General features: G+C 39.9%; 1 protein-coding gene across 1 annotated transcript in view; it reads left to right on the top strand.

The window, feature by feature from the left end:
- Positions 1–23,176, top strand: part of TBCK (TBC1 domain containing kinase) — a 481,012-nt gene that overhangs the window by 393,156 nt on the left and 64,680 nt on the right. The window contains exon 24 of the mRNA XM_077278374.1: positions 17,673–17,848. Within this exon, the coding sequence (XP_077134489.1) occupies positions 17,673–17,848 (176 nt within the window). The remainder of the gene's footprint in view (positions 1–17,672; positions 17,849–23,176) is intronic.

The raw sequence follows: 23,176 nt of genomic DNA, 5'->3' as shown, positions 1-23,176 counted from the left end.
TCAAAAGAACTATAAGTTTTTCTAGCTTATCTTAAGGAAGGCTACACTCCATGACTATACCTAAAAATTCTATTCTATGACAAGGAAAAATTTTTTTTCTCTTTTGCTATAGGGACTCCAAAATACTCAGTTATAGCTAAAAATGTATTCAGTAGTTTAAAACGTCAGATTCTGCTGGCTCAATAAATAAAAAATCATCTAAATAATGTAGGGAGCTACCTAAACCAACTTCATAATCAACTACCCATTGAATAAATGAAGAAAAGGTTTCAAAATAATGACATGAAAGGGAAAATCCCATAGGTAAACACATGTCAAAATAAAATTCCCCTTCAACGAAGAAACCTAAAGACAGTTTAAATCTGACGGATTGACAGGTAACACTACAGTCTAAAAGCTAATTTTATATCAGATTTTGCTAACAGAGCATATTTACCCTGCGATCTAAGTAGATCAATTACCATATAAAAGAAGAATACTTAACAGAACCAACTGATTTACCAATTTCATCATTTATTGATGATCCCTGGAGATGGGACAAATGATGAATTAATCTAAATGATCCAGGATATTTTTTAGGAGGAGATGTAAAAGGGCCAGCTATCCTGTTAGCTAATAATTCCTTTGCAATTTTTTGTTTAGCTGCATCTTTAAATTATTCTAAAGATTTTAAATTTTTGGACCAACAGCAGCCTATCCCTTTACATGACTGAACAAAAACCCATTTAAAAAACCTTCAATAATTAATTGGCTGCTCCGTTTGTCTGGGTACAGATCGAGCCATGGACGCATGTTTTCCAGTTTCACTGGCGTCGAGGCTCTTAAGAACTTGCTCCCTTGTGAAAGGCTGATGTTGCATGTTTTGAGTATTTCTCCTGAAGCATTTTGACATTGGGTGTGTTCCTTCACAGAAAGCACTTTCATGTAGAAAACGACAATTTCCATTTGCAGGCAGTTTAATTGAAGGTGAAACAAACACCTCTTTTATTGATAGATCCTGCAACTTGTTTGGAAGTTATGTGCCTCTGTGGAAGCATCAAATTTAGCCACAAACCGATGTCCATGTCCTTAGAGCCCCATTTCATATTTAAATGAACCGAGACCTTCTGTCTGAATGCGTCATCATATAAATACCACGCCATGCCTTTAATATAGTATCTATATGGTAAAACCAGTCCACGTCATAACTCCGGTGACTTCTCACCTAGAACAGCCGCATAGATTGAGAAAGACTGAATCCAGTTTTTAAAAGACCTGGGAGTGCCTTGTTTTAATTCTTCGCTGTCAATTTTATCATCTCTTTTATCAAATCTATGAGGCTGCTCTTTAGATCCAGGCAAAAGTGTAAATAAATCAATATCTCAAATCAAAACCTCCCCAAATGCTCTCTTTGTAGAGGTGCTCAAATGATAACCAAGTGGGGAAAGCTTGCATACCAATGCCTCTTTTAAATATAACTCTGGTACCCTGAAGTTATTTTTTTCAAGGGAGACAGAGTCATGTTTCCCACAATTATGCATACTACTATAGTCAACACTTTCTCATATATGGCATTTTTGATTAAGGATTTAAAATCTAGGGATGAGAAACAGACAGGTTCACATTGACAATCTCACCCTTCCTGGAGCTCTCCAAGCCCTGTTCAGCAGCTTCAACGTGGCCACTTCTCGAGCCCCCGCTAGGGAGCGAACCTGGCCGATCTGATACTTGAGATCGCAGGTCACTTTCATCCTCAGACCCCGGTCTCCTGTGTAACTAGGAAACTGCAGCGACTTAGGTGCTTTCTTGCAGCTTCTCCTCGGCGTCAGTGGAACCGTTGATTGGTGCATTGTTTCTGGTCCCTGGGCCACCACTGCGCTTATATGGCAGCGACAGCTAGAAGTTCTTAGAGGAGTGCCGGACATTGCGTCACTGCCGGTCACCCTGAAATGACGTTGGCGGTCATGCGATGGTTTCCTGGACTTGCGAGGAGGCGGTGCTGGCTTACAGGTCACAAAGCCGTTTTGGCTGGATGGCAGCGGTGGTGAGTATGGGTCTCTGTTTTTCCTTTTCTTCCACAGGATCCTTGGAGAGTCAGCTTCTGCTGGCGCAGAGAGACATATGACATACTATCCCGAGGTGGTATGGGCCCGTATGACCACCGACGGGATAGTACGTCATCACCGATCAGCTGCGCTCACAGGGGGAGCGTGGCCGATCGGGGCCGGGTGTCAGCTGACTATCGCAGCTGACATCCGGGACTATGTGCCAGGAGCGGTCACAGTCCGCTCCTTGCATATTAACCCCTAGAACACTGGCGGCATAGGGAAGCATCGCGCAGGGAGGGTGCTCCCTGCGTGCTTCCTTGAGACCCTCGGAGCAACACTGCGTTGCTCCCAGGGCCTCCTACCTCCTCCTCCCTGCAGGCCAAGGATCCAAAATGGACGTGGGGCTCCTTCCGGGTCCTGCAGGGAGGTGGCTTGCAAGCGCCTGCTCAGAGCCTCTCTGCAGTGCCAGTCAGATCGCTCTGAGCACTGCAAAGTGTCAAATCAGCGATCTGACAATATATAGTCATGTCGCCCACCCCTGGGGCAATGTTCTAAAGTAAAAAAAATATATACTTACACGTGTAAAAAAAAAAAAATCCTAAATAAAAAAATATATATTGTTCCAATAAATACATTTTTTTTTTTAAAATAAAAAAAAAACAATAAAAGTACACATATTTAGTATGGCCATGTCCTTAACGACCCAACCTATAAAACTGTCCCACTAGTTAAACCCTTCAGTGAACACCATAAAAAAAAATTTAAACATGAGGCAAAAAACAACGCTTTAATATCATACCGCCGAATAAAATGTGGAATAACACGCGATCAAAAAGTGGGATATAAAAAAACATGGTACCGCTGAAAACATCATCTTGTCCCGCAAAAAACGAGCTGTCATCATTAGCGAAAAAATAAAAAGGTTATAGTCCTCAGAATAAAGCGATGCATAAATAATTATTTTTTATATAAAATAATTTTTATCGTATAAAAGTGCCAAAACATTAAAAAATTATATAAATGAGGTATCGCTGTAATCGTACTGACCTGAAAAATAAATCTGCTTTATCAATTTTACCAAACGTGGAACAGTATAAATGCCCCCCCCCCCCCCCAAAAAAAAAGAAATTCATGAATTGCTTGTTTTTGGTCATTCTGCCTCACAAAAATCGGAATAAAAAGTGATAAAAAAAAGCCAAGTGCCCGAAAATGGTACCAATAAAAACGTCAACTCGTACCGCACAAAACAAGACCTCACATGACACTGTGGACCAAAATATGGAAAAATTATAGCTCTCAAAATATGGAGACGCAAAACAATTTTTTGCAATAAAAAGCATCTTTTAGTGTGTGACAGCTGCCAATCATAAAAATCCCCTAAAAAACCTGCTATAAATAGTAAAACAAACCCCCCTTCATTACCCCCTTAGTTAGGGAAAAATAATAAAATAAAAATGTATTTATTTCCATTTTCCCATTGGGGTTAGGGTTGGGGCTAAAGTTAGGATTGGGGCTAAAGTTAGGGTTAGGGCTAAAGTAACGGTTAGGGTTGGGGCTAAAGTTAGGGATAGGGTTTGGATTACATTTACAGTTGGGATTAGGGTTAGGGGTGTGGTTAGGGTTATGGTTGGGATTAGGGTTAGGGGTGTGTTGGAGTTAGGGTTGGGATTAGGGTTAGTGGTGTGTTAGGGTTAGGGGTATGGTTGGGATTAGGGTTAGGGGTGTGTTTGGGTTAGGGTTTCAGTTAGAATTGGGGGGTTTCCACTGTTTAGGCAATTCAGGGGCTCTCCAAACGCGACATAGCGTCCGATCTCAATTCCAGCCAATTTTGCATTGAAAAGTCAAACGGCGCTTCTTCCCTTCCGAGCTCTGCCATGCGCCCAAACAGTAGTTTACCCCCACATATAGGGTATCAGCATACTCAGGACAAATTGCACAACAACTTTTGTGGTCCAATTTCTTCTGTTACCCTTGGGAAAATAAAAAATTGGGGGCGAAAAGATCATTTTTGTGAAAAAATATGATTTTTTATTTTTACGGCTCTACATTATAAACTTCTGTGAAGCACACATCTAGATAAGTTCCTTAGGGGGTCTACTTTTCAAAATGGTGTCACTTGTGGGAGGTTTCAATGTTTAGGCACATCAGGGGCTCTCCAAACGCGACATGGCATCCTATCTCAAGTCCAGTCAATTTTGCATTGGAAAGTCAAATGGCGCTCCTTCCCTTCCGAGCTCTGCCATGCGCCCAAACAGTGGTTTACCCCCACATATAGAGTATCGGTGTACTCATGACAAATTGCACAACAACTTTTGGGGTCCAATTTCTCCTGTTACCCTTGGTAAAATAAAACAAATTGGAGCTGAAGCAAATTTTATGTGAAGAAAAGTTAAATGTTCATATTTTGTTAAACATTCCAAAAATTCCTGTGAAACACCTGAAGGGTTAATGAACTTCTTGAATGTGGTTTTGAGCACCTCGAGGGGTGTAGTTTTTAGAATGGTGTCACACTTGGGTATTTTCTATCATATAGACCCCTCAAAGTGACTTCAAATGTGATGTGGTCCCCCCAAAAAATGGTGTTGTAAAAATGAGAAATTGCTGGTCAACTTTTAACCCTTTATAACTCACTAACAAAAAAAAATGTGGGTTCCAAAATTGTGCTGATGTAAAGTAGACATGTGGGAAATGTTACTTATTAAGTATTTTGTGTGACATAGCTCTGTGATTTAAGGGCATAAAAATTAAAATTTCGAAAATTTTCTAACTTTTTGCCAAATTTCCATTTTTTTCACAAATAAACGCAGGTAATATCAAATAAATTTTACCACTATCATGAAGTACAATATGTCATGAGAAAACAATGTCAGAATCACCAGGATCCGTTGAAGCGTTCCAGAGTTATAACCTCATAAAGGGACAGTGGTCAGAATTGTGAAAATTGGCCCGGTCATTAACGTGCAAACCACCCTTGGGGGTAAAGGGGCTAACTAGAACTATAACCTGCTCCTGAATTCACAGCTGACTGAGAATTGAACTTTTGACCTCAAAGAAAACCATGCCATACACCATAATACAATACACAAAAAGAGGGGTGAGGGTTTGTGTTATCATGAGACCCCCATTCTATTTATGGGGGGCTTTCATTAGCAGCATTCACTGTGAACTATGAAATGATGATAATTTCAGTCAAAATAATGCTTTCTTTTTTTCATGCATCAAAAAAGTCACTGACCCCTCTATTTTTTTTATTGACAGGACAACAATATGCCATGTTTTTACAGACTGTCCAGTAATTTTATATGGGAGCTCTGTAGCAAACACAAGTGTGACTTTATCTGTGAGGTATACTGTATATGATACAGGCCAAGTAACACAATGCATTTTTTAAATTGCTTGTTACTTTTTTCAATAAATTATATAATGCTCAAAAGTGAGCAAATGCTTTAATTGAAAGCTCTGATTATAGTGTGAATTAAGGCGACTTTCACACATCAGGTTTTTGCCATCAGGCACAATCCGGCAAATTTTGAAAAAAACGGATCCTTTTTTTCCCGCCGGATCCGTTTTTTTCTCATAGAGTTGTATTAGCAGCTGATTGCGACAGATGGCTTAACGTTTCATCTGTTTTTTTCCGGATCCGTCGAAAATAACTTTTCCGGCGGCCGGAGAAAACGTCCAGAGGAACGGTTTTTCTGTCCGGCGAAATAATGCACAGCGATGGTTCTGGCCATAAACGGGTGAAACGTGGGGTGAAATGAGTGAATCCGGCGACCGATTCCCTTTTTTTACACTGAGCATGCCCCGTAGCTGCATGTTCCATTCTGGAGTCTCTCACCAGTTATTAGTGCCCGGAAATTAGCTAGTTGGATCCGGCAAAAAAAAAAAAATCGGATCTGTCAGATCAGTTTTTTACAATTTACAACGGATCCGTTTTTTTTCAAAAGTTAACGGATCCAGCATGACGGCGAAAACCTGATGTGTGAAAGCAGCCTAAGTGTTGTGTCCTGAAATGTCCAGTCTTGTAAAGCAAACGTGTGTAGGCTGTAAATGTGAACACGTTCAATGTGTAATGTTGATTAATGTAAGGCTTGTTGAGAAAATATTCATCTTTGGAGAAAGGGGAAATCTGGGATCATGTGAATATTTCAGCCAAAGCGCAAGAATCTGTCAGCATTTATGGTAAACAGAGTCGTCCTTTATAGCAATCTGACATTCCATTTTGGTGGATGTCTGTCATTCTCAGGCACCTTGTAGTTGGCGTGATTTTGAAAATTCATGTCATTGCTGCTGTTCAGCTATAAAGACATCTCCAAGATCCTATCTATCTGTATGTATAGGTCTAGTAAGAATATTAGCAAATACCTCCCATTAGCAATGTAGTATACTTCCTCTGATGTGCCATGGCACTTACCCCATGTGCAGGGCATTGCAGTAGCTTAGATAACAGTGAGACTTTGGGCGGAGGGTGGTGCCAGACACTACTGCATAAAGCCTTTTGCTGCCTTAATCCTCAAACCATTAATGGGGTTTACTTCAGTTAGTATCTGATTTAGGGCAGGCCGTAGATTCTCTCAGCTGAGCGCAATCTGAATATCAAATCAAACTGGGGCATGCAGCGATTATTTTCCTCAGACAGACACTGTCACATGTGCACGGCCCCATAGCATATATATATATATATTGTCTTTGGTCATCTTCTGTGGTCTTACCTATAGGGTTGGGGGGCCCTTTTCCTTGATGGGCATGGTATTGTCCACGTTAGGTTTGCAGAGTTGCACCACATAGCCCCAAGAGCCAGTAGGTCTGAGATTGGCTTATATGCATATCTGTGTATATTGGGCACTATAACATGTACTTATTTTTCAGAGTGGATTGATTCTTGACTGGTTTTAATTATGTTTTAATATTTTGTGTGGTGTACCAATAAAATATACTGTTAAATAATTTTCTATACAATTTTGTGGTGTGCATTTATTGCCGTGGTGCTTTCTCTTTTTTGGCCATTATTTGTCACTGAGCTTGCACCCCTAGTTTTCCTTTTCCTTTGGTATCTTTATATATAGTGGTGCGCTTGGTTTCTCTATAATCATAACAAGTTTACTTAACATGAGCACAATTTTAGAGCCAACATTTTTTTTTTCTTAGGGAGTTATCAGGGTTAAAAGTTGACCAGCAATTTCTCATTTTTACAACACCATTTTTTTTAGGGACCACATCACATTTGAAGTCACTTTGAGGGGTCTATATGATAGAAAATAACCAAGTGTGACACCATTCTAAAAACTGCACCCCTCAAGGTGCTCAAAACCACATTCAAGAAGTTTATTAACCCTTCAGGTGTTTCACAGGAATTTTTGGAATGCTTAAAAAAAATGAACATTTAACTTTCTTTCACAAAAAAATTACTTCAGCTCCAGGAGAAATTGTACCCCAAAAGTTGTTGTACAATTTGTCATGAGTACGCTGATACCCCATATGTAGGGGTAAAGCACAAGTGACTCCATTTTGGGGATCAAAGGGGAACTTATCTAGATGTGTGGTGAGCACTTTGAGTCACTGAATGCTTCACAGAAGTTTATAATGCAGAACCGTAAAAATAAAAAAATCATATTTTTTCACAAAAATGATCTTTTCGCCCCCAATTATTTATTTTCCCAAGGGTAACAGAAGAAATTGGACCCCAAAAGTTGTTCTGCAATTTGTCCTGAGTGCGCTGATACCCCATATGTGGGGGTAAACCACTGTTTGGGTGCATGGCAGAGCTCGGAAGGGAATGAGCGCCTTTTGACTTCTCAGTGCAAAATTGACTGGAATTGAGATAGGACACCATGTCGCGTTTGGAGAGCCCCTGATGTGCCTAAACATTGAAATCCCCCACAAGTGACCCCATATTGGAAACTAGACCTCCTAAGGAACTTATCTAGATGTGTTGTGAGAACTTTGAACCTCCAAGTGTTTCACTACAGTTTATAACGCAGAGCCGTGAAAATAAAAATTCTTTTTTTTCCACAAAAATAATTTTTTTGCCCCCAGTTTTGTATTTTCCCAAGGGTAACAGGGGAAATTGGACCCCAAAAGTTGTTGTCCAATTTGTTCTGAGTACGCTGATGCCCCATATGTTGGGGGAACCACCGTTTGGGCACATGGCAGTGCTCGGAAGGGAAGGAGCGCCGTTTGGAATGCAGACTTAGATGTAATGGTCTGCAGGCGTCACATTGCGTTTGCAAAGCCCCTGATGTAACTAAACAGTGGAAACCCCCCACAAGTGACCCCATATTGGAAACTAGACCCCCCAGGGAACTTATCTAGATGTGTTGTGAGAACTTTGAACCCCCAACTGTTTCACTACAGTTTATAACGCAGAGCCGTGAAAATAAAAAATCCTTTTTTTTTTCACAAAAAATATTTTTTAGCCCCCGGTTTTGTATTTTCCCAAGGGTAACAGGGGATATTGGACCCCAAAAGTTGTTGTCCAATTTGTCCTGTGTATGCTGATACCCCATATGTTGGGGTAAACCCCTGTTTGGGCGCACAGGAGAGCACAGAAGGGAAGGAGCACTGTTTTACTATTTCAAGGCAGAATTGGCTGGGATTGAGATCGGATGCCATGTCGCGTTTGGAGAGCCCCTGATGTGCCTTAACAGTGGAAACCCCCAATTCTAACTGAAACCCTAGCCATAACCCTAACCACACCCCTAACCCGAACATGCCCCTAATCCTAACCACACCCCTAACCCCAACACACCCCTAACCCTAATCCCAACCATAACCCTAACCACACCCCTAACCTTAATCACAACCCTAATCCCAACCGTAAATGTAATCCAAACCCTAACTTTAGCCCCAACCCTAACTTTAGCCCCAACCCTAACCCTTACTTTAGCCCCAACCCTAAATTTAGCCCCAACTCTAACCCTAATGGGAAAATGGAAATAAATACATTTTTTTAATTTTATTATTTTTCCCTAACTAAGGGGGTGATGAAGGGGGGTTTGATTTACATTTATAGCTGTTTTTTTAGCGGATTTTTATGATTGGCAGCTGTCACACTAAAAGATGCTTTTTATTGCAAAAAATAGTTTTTGCGTCACCACATTTTGAGAGCTATAATTTTTCCATATTTTGGTCCACAGAGTCATGTGAGGTCTTGTTTTTTGCGGGACGAGTTGACGTTTGTATTAGTACCATTTTCGGGCACGTGACATTTTTTCATGGCTTTTTATTCCGATTTTTGTGAGGCAGAATGACCAAAAACCAGCTATTCATGAATTTCTTTTGGGTGGGGCGTTTATACCGTTCCACGTTTGGTAAAATTGATAAAGCAGTTTTATTCTTCAGGTCAGTACGATTACAGCGATACCTCATTTATATAATTTTTTTATGTTTTGGCGCTTTTATATGATAAAAACTATTTTATGTAAAAAAAATTATTTTTGCATCGCTTTATTCTAAGGACTATAACTTTTTTATTTTTTCGCTGATGACGCTGTATGGCAGCTCGTTTTTTATGGGACAAGATGACGTTTTCAGCGGTTCCATGGTTATTTGTACCCGTCTTTTTGATTGCATGTTATTCCACTTTTTGTTTGGCAGTATGATAATAAGGCATTGTTTTTTGCGTCGTTTTTTTTTTTTTTTACGGTGTTCACTGAAGGGGTTAACTAGTATGACAGTTTTATAGGTCTGGTCGTTACGGATGTGGCGATACTAAATATGTGTACTTTTATTGTTTTTTTTATTTAGATAAAGAAATGTATTTATTGGAACAATATTTTTTTTTCTTTATTTCGGAATTTTTTTTTTACACATGTAAATATTTTTTTTTTTACTTTATAACATTGCCCCAGGTGGGGACATCACAGTATAGTGTCAGATCGCTGATCTGACACTTTGCAGTGCACTGTGTCAGATCAGCGATCTGACAGGCACTGCAGGGAGGTTTGCAAGCCACCTCCCTGCAGAACCCGGAGTGGTGGCCTACTTGTCTTTGGGATGTATAGTTACGGTATTTTATTTGTATATCTTGCTGAGAAGCTTGGGTTCCTATTACCATACTGCTGAAATGACAAATGTGCCTTTTGTAGGCTGTTCTCATGTATGTTTCACTTTTTTCCATATTGTTACATTTATATTATAATAACATAAATAAATAATTGCTCTTAACACAGATCCTTGTTTTATTCCACTGATTACATTACTTCATTTTTAAGGGTTTGCCATTTACAAGACCCTTTGTTCAGTCACTTAACCAACTCTTTACTCATATACAGTGGGAGAAATAAGTATTTGATCCCTTACTGACTTTGTAAGTTTGCCAACTGACAAAGACATGAACAGTCTATAATTTTAAGAGTAGGTTAATTTTAACATTGAGAGATAGAATATTAAAATAAAATCCAGAAAATCACATTGTATAAATTATATAAATTTGCATTTTGCAGTGAGAAATAAGTATTTGAAACCTCTGGGAAACAAGACTTAATACTTTTGGGCAAAACCCTTGTTGGCAAGCACAGCAGTCAGATGTTTTTTGTAGTTGAAGATGAGGTTTGCGCACATGTCAGGAGGAATTTTGGGCCACTCTTTGCAGATCATTTCTAAATCATTAACATTTTGAGGCTGTCGCTTGGCAACTCAGAGCTTCAACTCACTCCATAAGTTTTCTATGGGATTAAGGTCTGGAGACTGGCTAGTCCACTCCATGACCTTAATGTGCTTCTTTTTGAGCAACTCTTTTGTTGCCTTTGCTGTATGTTTTGGGTCATTGTCTTGCTGGAAGACCCAGCCACGACCCATTTTTAATGTCCTGGCGGAGGGAAGGTGGTTGTCACTCAGGATTTTATGGTACATGGCTTCATCCATTCTCCCATTGATGCGATGAAGTAGCCCTGTGCCTTTAGCAGAGAAACACCCCCAAGGCATAATGTTTGCACCTCCATGCTTGACAGTGGGGGCTGTGTTCTTTGGGTCACAGGCAGCATTTCTCTTCTTCCAAACACGGCGAGTTGAGTTAATGCCAAAGACCCTCAATTTTTGTCTCATCTGACTACAGCACCTTCTCCCAATCACTCACAGAATCATCCAAGTGTTCATGGGCAAACTTCAGATGGACCTGCACATGTACCTTCTTGAGCAGGGAGACCTTTTGGGCACTGCAGGATTTTAAACCTTTACGGCATAAAGTGTTAGCAATGGTTTTCTTGGTGACTGTGATCTCAGCTGTCTTGAGATCATTAACAAGTTCCCCCCGTATAGTTTTAGGTTGATCTCTCACCTTCCTTAGAGTCAAGGATACCCCACGAGGTGAGATTTTGCATGGTGTCCCAGATTGATGTCGATTGACAGTCATTTTGTATGTCTTCCATTTTCTTACTATTGCACCAACAGTTGTCTCCTTCTCACCCAGCGTCTTATGGTTTTGTAGCCCATTCCAGCTTTGTGCAGATCTATGATCTTGTCCCTTACATCCTTAGAAAGCTCTTTGATCTTGCCCATGTTGTAGAGGTTAGAGTCTGACTGATTAATTGAGTCTGTGGACAGGAGTCTTTCATAAAGGTGACTATGTAAGACAGCTGCCTGTAATGCAGATAACGAGTTGATTAGGAACGTCTACCTGGTCTGTAGGAGCCAGAACTCTTAATGGTTGGTAGGGGATCAAATACTTATTTCTCACTGCAAAATTCAAATTAATTTATACAATGTAATTTTCTGGATTTTATTTTTGATATTCTATCTCTCAATGTTAAAATTAACCTACCCTTAAAATTATAGACTGTTCATGTCTTTGTCAGTGGGCAAACTTACAAAATCAGCAAGGGATCAGATACTTATTTCCCCCACTGTACATACACTTTTCCTTAGTCCTTGCATCGCACGCTTTAGTATAATACTGTTGTGTGGTACAGGATCAAATGCTTTTACGAAATCTACATTTACGACATGAGCTGCCAACATCCAGATTTGCACTTTCCTGCTTTGGAAAAGTCGAGCATATCGATTAAGCATGACCTGTATGGAATCCATGCTCGTTATGAGTTACTAATAAATGTTTTCATGTAGAGTTCAGGCTTGCCCATCAGTAATTATTTGGTTCTGTGATATTAAATAAAAGTCCACCATCATATCTGAAAATGAAAATAGAGCATTGCCATTTTGTGCGGGGCTAGGAGATTAGAGGAGATCTCTAACCTGGATTAAAGGAGGGCGGTAAAGGGTAGATTCTGAATCCAAGTTTTATCAGCTGGAGATATGGCCTGATCCTGCTTGCTAGAATGGCATTGAACAATCCACCATAGTTATGAAGTAGTGTAAGTACGTGGTGTTCTACCTTAGAATTTGTTAAGATCTATAGAAACTGTGACAATAAGTTATTGGCTGAAGAATTTGCAAGGCATGCATTGGGCCCAGTTTAGGAAACTAACTTCCCTAATTCTTCTGGAGTTTCCCCGATTCAATCTTCTCTGGGCCATAATCTCAACTTCTACTATGTGTAACTGAGCCAGATCAGCTAGAAACCTTTGCCGGGTGCACACAATCCAGAAGTAGCAGTGCTTTGGATGCTGTGCATGTTCGCTGCACACAAAGCGCTGACGGCTATTGAACACAGGTGAATCCGCATGTGTTCATTGAACCGTGCGAATTCACCACGTCCAATACATTGTATGGGTGAGATTTCTGTTGCATAGACTAGAGTCTCCACAAGAGAAATGGACATACTGCGGTCTGGAAAGATGCTCCGCATGTCCGTCTCCACAGGTGATCTGCGGGCGTCTCTGGACACATATTGGGCATGGTATCTCTTGAAATCCCATGCACTATGTTGTAACATCAGGCCGCTGAGGGTTGGACGCTACATAAGTACACAGCGTCCAATCCGCAGCGTTTACTGATTGTGTCAATGTACCCTTATAGTTTTGATTCTCTCCTGTATGTGGCAGAATACTAGGCCATACATATAGCAGATGTTTTACTTTTTTACTGTTATGCGATATTAAAGTCACCTCACCGAAAACTGAACTATGATTGCTGGAACACTACTCACTCATTTAATCCTGCTTGTAATTACTAGCATTTCTCAAACAGCAGTCACATTGGAAGTTGTTTTTTATCCGTTCTCATGCTGTATTTCCTCCTCCATCACAGTATTAACTATTGTCAATTTTCCTTCTTTTTCAAAATAAAAAGAATTTAAATGAAATATCAACCGGTTTTTGGTATGTACTCTTAGGACAGCATAATGTAGGGACTGAGGCACATATTTCAGCGATTTGTCACTTATTAGGCCGTGTTCTGTTGTTTCCATACAATGAATGTTTTATCACCAGGAAATTATCACCATCATGTCAAGTGGTCCGACCATGCTCCCTCTGATAAGCAGCTTACTGTCAATAGACAATGTACATAAAGACTTATATATGAACAACATCCAATAGTGGACTTGCCACCTCCAAATATACTAAATATACCAAAAACACACCCAAATAATAAGAGGTGAAAAAGAGGCATAAGCAATTAAATTTAAGACATGATACTTTTATTGGACAAAAAACATAATATTTAAAAACACAAAACAAGGAGATTCAAACAGAATACTGATGAAACATACAACAAAAAAGAAGAAAAAAAGGACACAACTGCATGGCACTATAACACCTTCTTAGGATTAATTAGTATTTATGGGAACCAGCCCTAAAAAATACATATACATAGATATAAAGTGGCACATGCACACTAGAGAGTTTTTGACTGAAAAAAACGCATCATTATAATGCCAATAGCACCCAATGACTAACTTGCAGTTTAGTATCTATCAGATTACAAGCTACAAAGTGCCTAGTGCTACAATGTTACATTACTCAAAAAGGTATTATTGTTTCGTATAATTACAATGATGATCTAAACTATAATGATATAAAAAATACCAAGATGTCTGCACTACTTAGGCTAAACTACAAATGCTCAGTGCAAAAATAAATAACAAATGCAATCCCAAGTAGTAGCAGTTTACAAAGTGCTTAATGCTGCATTATTGCGGTAATTTAAACAGAATCATTAACATAGTGATCTAAGTAAGCTCTCAAAAAGACAAAGTGTCAATGTGCCTATACCGCCTCAAAACACCTGAAGGTGTCTAGTGCAAGAGGTAGCTAATAATGAAATAGAAAATTGCAACAGCAGAGAACCTATTGTACTCACATATATATGTGCCTTTCTTTGTATGTCCATCAGTGAAGTAGTAGTGTAAACTGCTACTACTTGGGATTGCATTTGTTATTTATTTTTGCACTGAGTATTTGTAGTTTAGCCTAAGTAGTGCAGACATCTTGGTATTTTTTATATCATTATAGTTTAGATCATCATTGTAATTATACGAAACAATAATACCTTTTTGAGTAATGTAACATTGTAGCACTAGGCACTTTGTAGCTTGTAATCTGATAGATACTAAACTGCAAGTTAGTCATTGGGTGCTATTGGCATTATAATGATGCGTTTTTTTCAGTCAAAAACTCTCTAGTGTGCATGTGCCACTTTATATCTATGTATATGTATTTTTTAGGGCTGGTTCCCATAAATACTAATTAATCCTAAGAAGGTGTTATAGTGCCATGCAGTTGTGTCCTTTTTTTCTTCTTTTTTGTTGTATGTTTCATCAGTATTCTGTTTGAATCTCCTTGTTTTGTGTTTTTAAATATTATGTTTTTTGTCCAATAAAAGTATCATGTCTTAAATTTAATTGCTTATGCCTCTTTTTCACCTCTTATTATTTGGGTGTGTTTTTGGTATATTTAATGTACATAAAGAGCCTGGTGTGGGTGGGAGCTAGCTTTCTCATCTCCGCTACATGCTATATCTGAAAACACTGATTATATCACAACTGCTGCTCCCAGTAAACTAAGTGATACATCACTGGAATCAGGAACTCTTTGCCTATAATATGCTGCATTCAGATGAGGTAGCAAAAACCTGGTGACCGATCCCCTTAAAGAAAAGCCTTTCAAGTTAGTAGAGATGAGCAAATAAATTCTCAAGTCTGTGGTCCAATAGACCAGTCAGTAGTCCGTGACTGCTGGGTGGGAGCACTGCAAACCAACTCCTACCTGAAACAGAGTAATCTATTTCAAGTGTTTATTTCTGTTAATGTTGATGATTATGGCTTACAGCCAATGAAAACCCAAAAGTCGTTGTCTCAGTAAATTGGAATACTTTATAACACCAACTTAAAAAAATTATTTTAAAATCCAAAATGTCCTGAAATGTATGCTTCGTAAATGCACTCAATACTTGGTCAGGGCTCCTTTTGCATCAATTACTGCATAAATGCAGCGTGGCATGGAGGCGATCAGCCTGTGGCACTGCTGAGATGTTATGGAAGCCCAGGTTGCTTTGATAGCAGCCTTCAGCTCATCTGTATTGTTGGGTCTGGTGTCTGTCATCTTCCTGTTGGCAATACCCCATACATTCTCTATGGGGTTAAGGTCAGGCGAGTTTGCTTACCAATCAAACACTGTGATTCTGTTGTTTTTAAACCAGGTATTGGTACTTTTGGCAGTGTGGTCAGGTACCAAGTCCTGCTGGAAAATGAAATTTCCATCTCCAAAAAGCTTGTTGGCAGAAGGAAGCATGAAGTGCTCTAAAATTTCCTGGTAGACGGCTGCGCTGACTTTGGTCTTGATAAAACACAGTGGACCTACACCAGCAGATGACATGGCTCCCCAAACCATCACTGATTGTGGAAGCTTCACACTAGACCTCAAGTAGCTTGGATTGTGGCCTCTCCACTCTTCCTCCAGACTCTGGGACCTTGATTTCCACATGAAATGCAAAATTTACTTTCATCTGAAAACAACACCTTGGACCACTGAGCACAAGTCCAGTTCTTTTTGTCCTTGGCCCTGGTAAGACGCTTCTGGCGTTGTCTATTGGTCATGAGTGGCTTGACACAAGGAATGCGACACTTGTAGCCCATGTCCTGGATACCTCTGTGTGTGGTGGCTCTTGAGGCAATGACTCCAGCAGCAGTCCACTCCTTGTGAATCTCCTCCAAATTTTTGAATGGCTTTTTCTTAACAATTCTTTCAAGGCTGTCATTATCCCGGTTGCTTGTGCACCTTTTTCCACCACACTTTTTCCTTCCACTCAACTTTCCATTAATATGCTTGGATACAGCACTCTGTGAACAGCCAGCTTCTTTAGCAGTGGCCTTTTGTGGCTTACCCTCCTAGTGGAGTGTGTCAGTGACTGCCTTCTGGACATCTGTCAAGTCAGCAGTCTTACCCATGATTGTGGAGCCTACTGAAACAGACTAAGGGACCTTTTTAAACGCTTAGGAAACCTTTGCAGGTGTTTTTTGTTAATTATTCTAATTTACTGAGATAATGACTTTCGGGTTTTCATTGTCTGTAAGCCATAATCATCAACATTAACAGAAATAAACACTTAAAATAGATCACTCTGTTTGTAATGACTCTATATAATATATGAGTTTCACATTTTGTTTTGAAGAACTGAAATAAATTAACTTTTGATGATATTTTAATTTTGTGAGAAGCACCTGTATGTAGCTTAGTGACTACATGCAATGTTTCCTATAGTATACGTTGGCTCATTGGTTAGTACTGCAGCTTTGCAGCGCTGGAGTCCGGGGTTCAAATCCCACCAATGACAACATCTGCATGGAGTTTGTATGTTCTCCCCGTGTTTATGTGGGTTTCCTCTGGGTTCTCCGATTTCCTCCCACACTCCAAAGACATACTGATAGGGAATTTAGTTGTGAGCCCCATTGGGGACAGCGATGATAATGTGTGCAAACTGTAAAGCGCTGCGGAATATGTTAGCACTATATAAAAATAAAGATTATTATTATATCTACAGTGCAGAATACTTGGTTTTAGCCTTTAATCTTAATGTGAATGAGGGTGACATGATGTGTGGATTGGCGTCTTTGTGTGTTGCCTTGCTGTTCACCCATGCTTCTTTATCACAAGAAAGTAAGGTCATTGTAATGAGCTGGTGATATCTTGGCCTGGATCATGTGCACATGGCCTCTGTCCTATAGAAGTAAAAGGTCATGTACGAGTGTCAGCTGATCCGGATAATAGGTAGCACTAAATGAGCTCTGCTATGTGTGTGGTTTAATGATTAAGCTCCATGTCATGCTTTAAACTCTGTATAATTGAGCACATGTTTAGTTAGATTTCAATTTTGTATTTTCCATATTAGCTCTTAAAGGAGATATCCGTACACAGTATAACAAATAAATGTTTGATTTGTAGGGGTTTAATCCCTGGAAACCCCTCCGATCCTGAGAACGGGACCCCAAAGACTTGTATAACTAAAGCATGTTGTTACCACTGCTCCATTAACCTCTATACATCTATGGGAGCCATAGTAGACATGTACAGATATAAAAGGGACATGTTCCCAATTTCAGGGGTTAGACGCCCACCACTCATACATTTATTAAATATCCTGTATATAGGGGATATCTTCCTTATAACAATTTATGCAATTGTAATAATGTAATTGTAATTTTTACATTCTTTATAATTATATGTAACAATTTAGTGAGCTTTTCTACACTTATTGTCCAGATGAATACAACAAGGGCATATAACATTGACATTTTCTTTTTTTTTTAAGGGAAGAGAACTCATCAAGTTAAGTGAACTAAAATCAGAGGTGTCTCCTCGAATATCGGCAGAGGATCTGATAGACCTTTGTGAACTGACTGTGTCTAGTCATGTAAAGGGGCTTACCAAAAAGACCAAGTCCAGCAAGCCCAAATTACTTGTGGTTGACATTCGCAACAGTGAAGAGTATCCTTTTGTGCCGTGTGTGCGTAAGTAATTCTTATGATCTACTGCTGGAAGTCTAAACTGAGTCCATACCAAGATAAGACATCGATCCCTTCCTTTACAATATTAATCTGCTCCTCTGGGAAATATGCAAATTGTCTCTTCAGAGAGGAAGAGGACTAGAACTCTAGTGCCAGCTGTTGGAAGTAGCAACCCTAACAGTCGATGTGAATACTTTTCTGCCCAATGATGACAGAAGTATTCTAGGAGTGACAGTCAATGTCGTCCCTTTAACGAGCCTTGTCACATGACTTAGGATAAAAGCCAAACCAGAATCTCAGTGGAGGAGCATTGCTGCTTTAAGTCTCCTCACCTCGACATGCTTAACATGTCACTCTCCGCAAGGAGAAACTATGCTTCTTGGATCCCGGTCAGACGCCTCTCAATCAGCCAAACCAGATCTCCACTTTGCACTGACGAGGGGCAGTGCCCCGAAACACAGTGTCTGCAAATTGAGATTCTGGTTTGGCTTTTATCCTAAGTCATGTGACAAGGCTCGTTAAAGGGTCGACATTGACTGTTAGGATTGCTACTTGCACAAGGCTCTGACCTAGCCCCTGTGTTGTTCAACATTTTTATAAATGATCTAGATAAGGGAACTTTTTGCAGACGATGCAGGGATAGCTAAGACAAAGAAGACAAAGGATTCTGAAGTATCTAGATAAGCTTGAACAATGGGCAGCGACTAATAGAATGGTATTTAACGGGGAGAAATGCAAGATTGTACATCTGGGCAAGAAAAACGAAAGTTACATCTACAGAATGAAAGGAATAGAACTAAGGAACAGCACATGTGACAAAGACTTGGGTATACTAATAAATCACAGACTGCACATGAGTCAATAGTGTGATGCAGCAGCAAAAAAAGGCAAACACAGTTCTAGGATGTATTAAGAGAAGCATAGAGTCTAGATCATGTGAAGTAATTATCCCCCTGTGCTCCTCCCCGGTCAGACTTTATCTGGATTACTGTGTCCAGTTCTGGGCACCACTTTAAAAAAAAAGACATTGAAAAACTGGAGCAAGTTCAGAGAATAGTTACCAGGATGGTGAGCGGACAGCAGAGTATGTCCTACGAGGAACGGTTAAAGGATCTGGGACTGTTAAGTTTGCAAAAAAGAAGGCTAAAAGGAGACTTAATAGCTGTCTACAAATATCTTAAGTGATGTTACAGTATAGAGGGATTGTCCTTATTATCATTTGGACATGGAGACACGAGAAGCAATGTCATGAAACTGAAAGGGTGAAGCTACAAATTAGATATTAGAAAAAAGCTTCAATGGAAGTCTTCAAACAGAGTCTGGACAGACATCTGTCTGAAATGGTTTAGTTAATTCTGCATTGTGGAGGGAGTTGGACACGATGACCCTTAAGGTTTCTTTCCAACTCTAACATTCTATGATTCTATGAATCAGGATGTTCGTTAGGATGATCATACAGGAGCAGGAGCTGTGCAACCAGCAGCAGGAGAAGGTTTACAGCAGATCCTGTCTGTTTAGCCCCTAAGCTAATGTGGTATCTTAAGTTTTTGACAGAGATGGGGCCCCAAGACGCTTTGTAGTTTGTGAGATTTTAGGGCACCAGGTATAACGTAAGTATTTCCCCTATTAGCCCATGGACGATTAGGCTATCATAGACAAAAAAAACTAAAATGCAATAGTGCTTTGTGGTCTAGGACCATAATTTGAATTTCTGTCCACCCTTGCTGTGTCAGTGTGTGCACGAGTACTCAGTACATTTGTGTTCATGCCCCCATCACCTTCCCCTGGTTTGTACACATTATCTAATCGGCTTTCACCAGACAAATTTTAAAAACATACAATGTGAATACTTCTCTGCCCAATGATGACAAAAGTATTCTAGGAGTGATACCTTTATTGGCTAACCAGAAAATAATATGTTTGCAAACTTTCAGTGCGCAGTGGCTCCTTCTTCAGGCGTGATTACAAATAGATTAATAAGAAAAAAGCACAACATTTAAAGGTACCTTCACACTAAACGATATCGCTAACGATCCGTGACGTTGCAGCGTCCTGGCTAGCGATATCGTTTAGTTTGACACGCAGCAGCGATCAGGATCCTGCTGTGATATCGGTGGTCGTTGAACAAAGTTCAGAACTTTATTTGGTCGTCAGATCGGCGTGTATCGTTGTGTTTGACACCAAAAGCAACGATACCAGCGATGTTTTACACTGGTAACCAGGGTAAACATCGGGTTACTAAGCGCAGGGCCGCGCTTAGTAACCCGATGTTTACCCTGGTTACCAGCGTAAAATGTAAAAAAAACAAACAGTACATACTCACCTTCGCGTCCCCCGGCGTCCACTTCCCACACTGACTGAGCCCCGTAAAGTGAAAGTGAAAGTACAGCACAGCGGTGACGTCACCGCTCTGCTGTTAGGGCCGGCGCTCAGTCAGTGCAGGAAGCAGACGCCTGGGGACGCGAATGTAAGTATGTACTGTTTGTTTTTTTTACATTTTACGCTGGTAACCAGGGTAAACATCGGGTTACTAAGCGCGGCCCTGCGCTTAGTAACCCGATGTTTACCCTGGTTACCCGGGGACCTCGGCATCGTTGGTTGCTGGAGAGCGGTCTGTGTGACAGCTCTCCAGCGATCAAACAGCGACGCTGCAGCGATCGGCATCGTTGTCGCTATCGCTGCAGCGTCGCTTAATGTGAAGGTACCTTAAGGAATACTACAGTAGAACATTTGTTCAGGGGGTGGTAGGTGTGATGCCTCCTAAAGATAAGCCAAGGAAATCAAATTAGGCATTTTCTTACAAATGGAGAGGCAGTGGGAATAATGTTATTTGTTATCTGGAGTCCCTTTGGTGGAGGTGTGAATTGTATCCATGTAGTGAGTCATAAATCCATGTGTTAAATTGAGTCCTAGTGTCAATGAATTGAACATCTTCATTAGTTTGTATTCCCAAATGTTCCTTTCCCTGTGGACCTTAAAATGGCCTTTTAGCATTAAGACTTTTAAATCTCTCATATTGTGTCCAGGTCCAGAGAAATGTTTTCCCACTGGTGTGTCCATTTCATTCCTGATTGTGTGTCTGTGTAGATTCATCCTAGTTTGTAGTTTTTGCCTTGTTTCCCCAATATAGATACTTCCAAGGTACCTCTTACATTGTATCATGTACACCACATTGGAGGATGTACATGAAAAGGAACCCGTGACCTTATAGTCCTGATGTGTGTTTGGTACGCTGACTATATTTGTTGGTAATATGTGAGTACAAGTTTTGCATTTTTTGTTACGTGAGAATGTGCCAGTCACTGATGGTAATGATAGGACACTTCTGTCAAGGAGATTCCTTAAGATAGGGGGCTGTTTATAGGTGAGAAGTGGTAGTTCTGGGAATATGTCTTTTAATTTGTGGTCTCTGTTGAATATGGGTTGGAGATCAGCACCAATTTTCCTTAGGATGCTCATGTGGGGGTTGTATGTGACCATAAGAGGTACCCTGTTGTTATCCTCTCTCAGTTTGTAATCCAGGAGGCTGTTTCTTGGGATCCTTGTAGCCCTGTGGATCTGTTCATCTATTACCAGTGGATGGTATCCTTGTTGTAGGAATGTATTCCTCAGTGATCGCAGCTGTAGTTCCCTGTCTTTACTGTCTGAACAGATCCGTATATATCTCAGAGCTTGACTGTAGATGATGGATTTTTTTGTGTGTCTTGGATGAAAGCTGTTCCATCTAAGATAAGCCAGACGTCCTGTGGACTTGTGGTAAATCGATGTTTGTATGGCATTGTCCTTGATGTGTATGGTCATGTCCAGAAAATGTATTTGGGTCTTTGAAAAGTTGAGGGTGAGCTTGATGGTTGGGTGCTACTTGTTGAAGTTATTGTGGAAGGTGAGTAGATCATCTTTTGAGCCTGTCCAGATTATTAGCAGATCATCAATGTAACGGAAGTATGCAAGAGGTTTAACAGAGCAAAATAACAAAAATTCTTCTTCTAGTTTCACCATAAATAAGTTAGCATATTGTGGGGACATTTTGCTTCCCATGGCGCTGCCCATACACTGTTGTATAAACTGTTCCCAAAAGAAAAATAGTTGTGATGGAGCACAAACCTGATAAATTGCAATTGATAAACTGAGGACTTTGAACACCTTATAAGAGCCATTGTATTGTTGGAGCTGATGTGTCAACCATTCTCTGATGAGCATATATACGCATCACACAGTATTTTCTGGCTGCATATCAAGTTGCGTTTTTGCGTTACCTAAACAGGACATGTCATTTACTATTATACATGAGGCTGCCTCAGACTTACTGGGTATTGTGATTGTTGTAACGGGGACCCTTTAGGCCCATCCCCTAGCTGTTCCCTCTTTCCATTTTTTAGGTACTCACATGATAACAAGATACTAATCTATTATTCTATATACTATGTCTGTCCCATACCCTGTTAAATGACAGGTTTATATCGTTGCCCTCTTGTTTTATAATGTGTTATGTAATATGTGGAGAAATTTACACCAATATGTCTTGTTTATGTGACTGTAAATAAAGAATTTTGTATTTGTTATAAACAAGGTTGAGAATTTATTCAAGATAGTATCCACATTTTTTCTACCGGGAATTTAAGCTCCCAAATGTTATTTATTGCTATCTGAGTTTTAAAAACAGTCAGCCGCTTGTGCTGAACCGCCTGCATCTATTTTGAGGCCTAGTTGGCAGGTAGTCAGGTGAATCACTAAAGTTAGAGCCCATCCTTACTAGGTACACCTTGTTGTGGTTGGGATAGCTGTTACTCTTTTTTATAAAAAAAAAATAAACACGTACCCTATGTTATTTACATGTGATACTATTTATTTACTTGCAGATGTATTTCTGTACATTGTTTTTGTTAAACCAAAACCAAACCAAAATCGTGTAGCAATTGGTCTTCGTGGTGAGCGAAACTTTGGCCTGCTAGCAACCAGTCATGCATGTGGTCTTCACCATTGATGTTTATACTAGGAGAGTGGGGCCATAACAATTACAGTTAAGTTTAACTAAAAAAAAAAGTTACCTCCCCAAAAAAACAAGAAAAACACACATTCTATTTACTTTATAGATTAAGATGCGTGACATGAAAAGGTAATGCATGTGGCATAATTGCTGTGTGATATATTTTTTTTCAATGGCCCCAATGTATGCCACGTACGTCTCGCAAAAAAAGTAAAGAGATCCAAGTTGTTGAAAAAATTTGTGTTGTTGTAAGTATGTTTTGTGCTCACTATATTGTAAAGATAAAGCCTTAAGGGTAAAGTGTGCTCGATGCACCTGGCT

Source organism: Ranitomeya variabilis, chromosome 1 (genome assembly GCF_051348905.1).
Source record: "Ranitomeya variabilis isolate aRanVar5 chromosome 1, aRanVar5.hap1, whole genome shotgun sequence".
NCBI classification, from domain to species: Eukaryota; Metazoa; Chordata; class Amphibia; order Anura; family Dendrobatidae; genus Ranitomeya; species Ranitomeya variabilis.
This window is presented reverse-complemented; position numbering and strand designations above follow the sequence as displayed.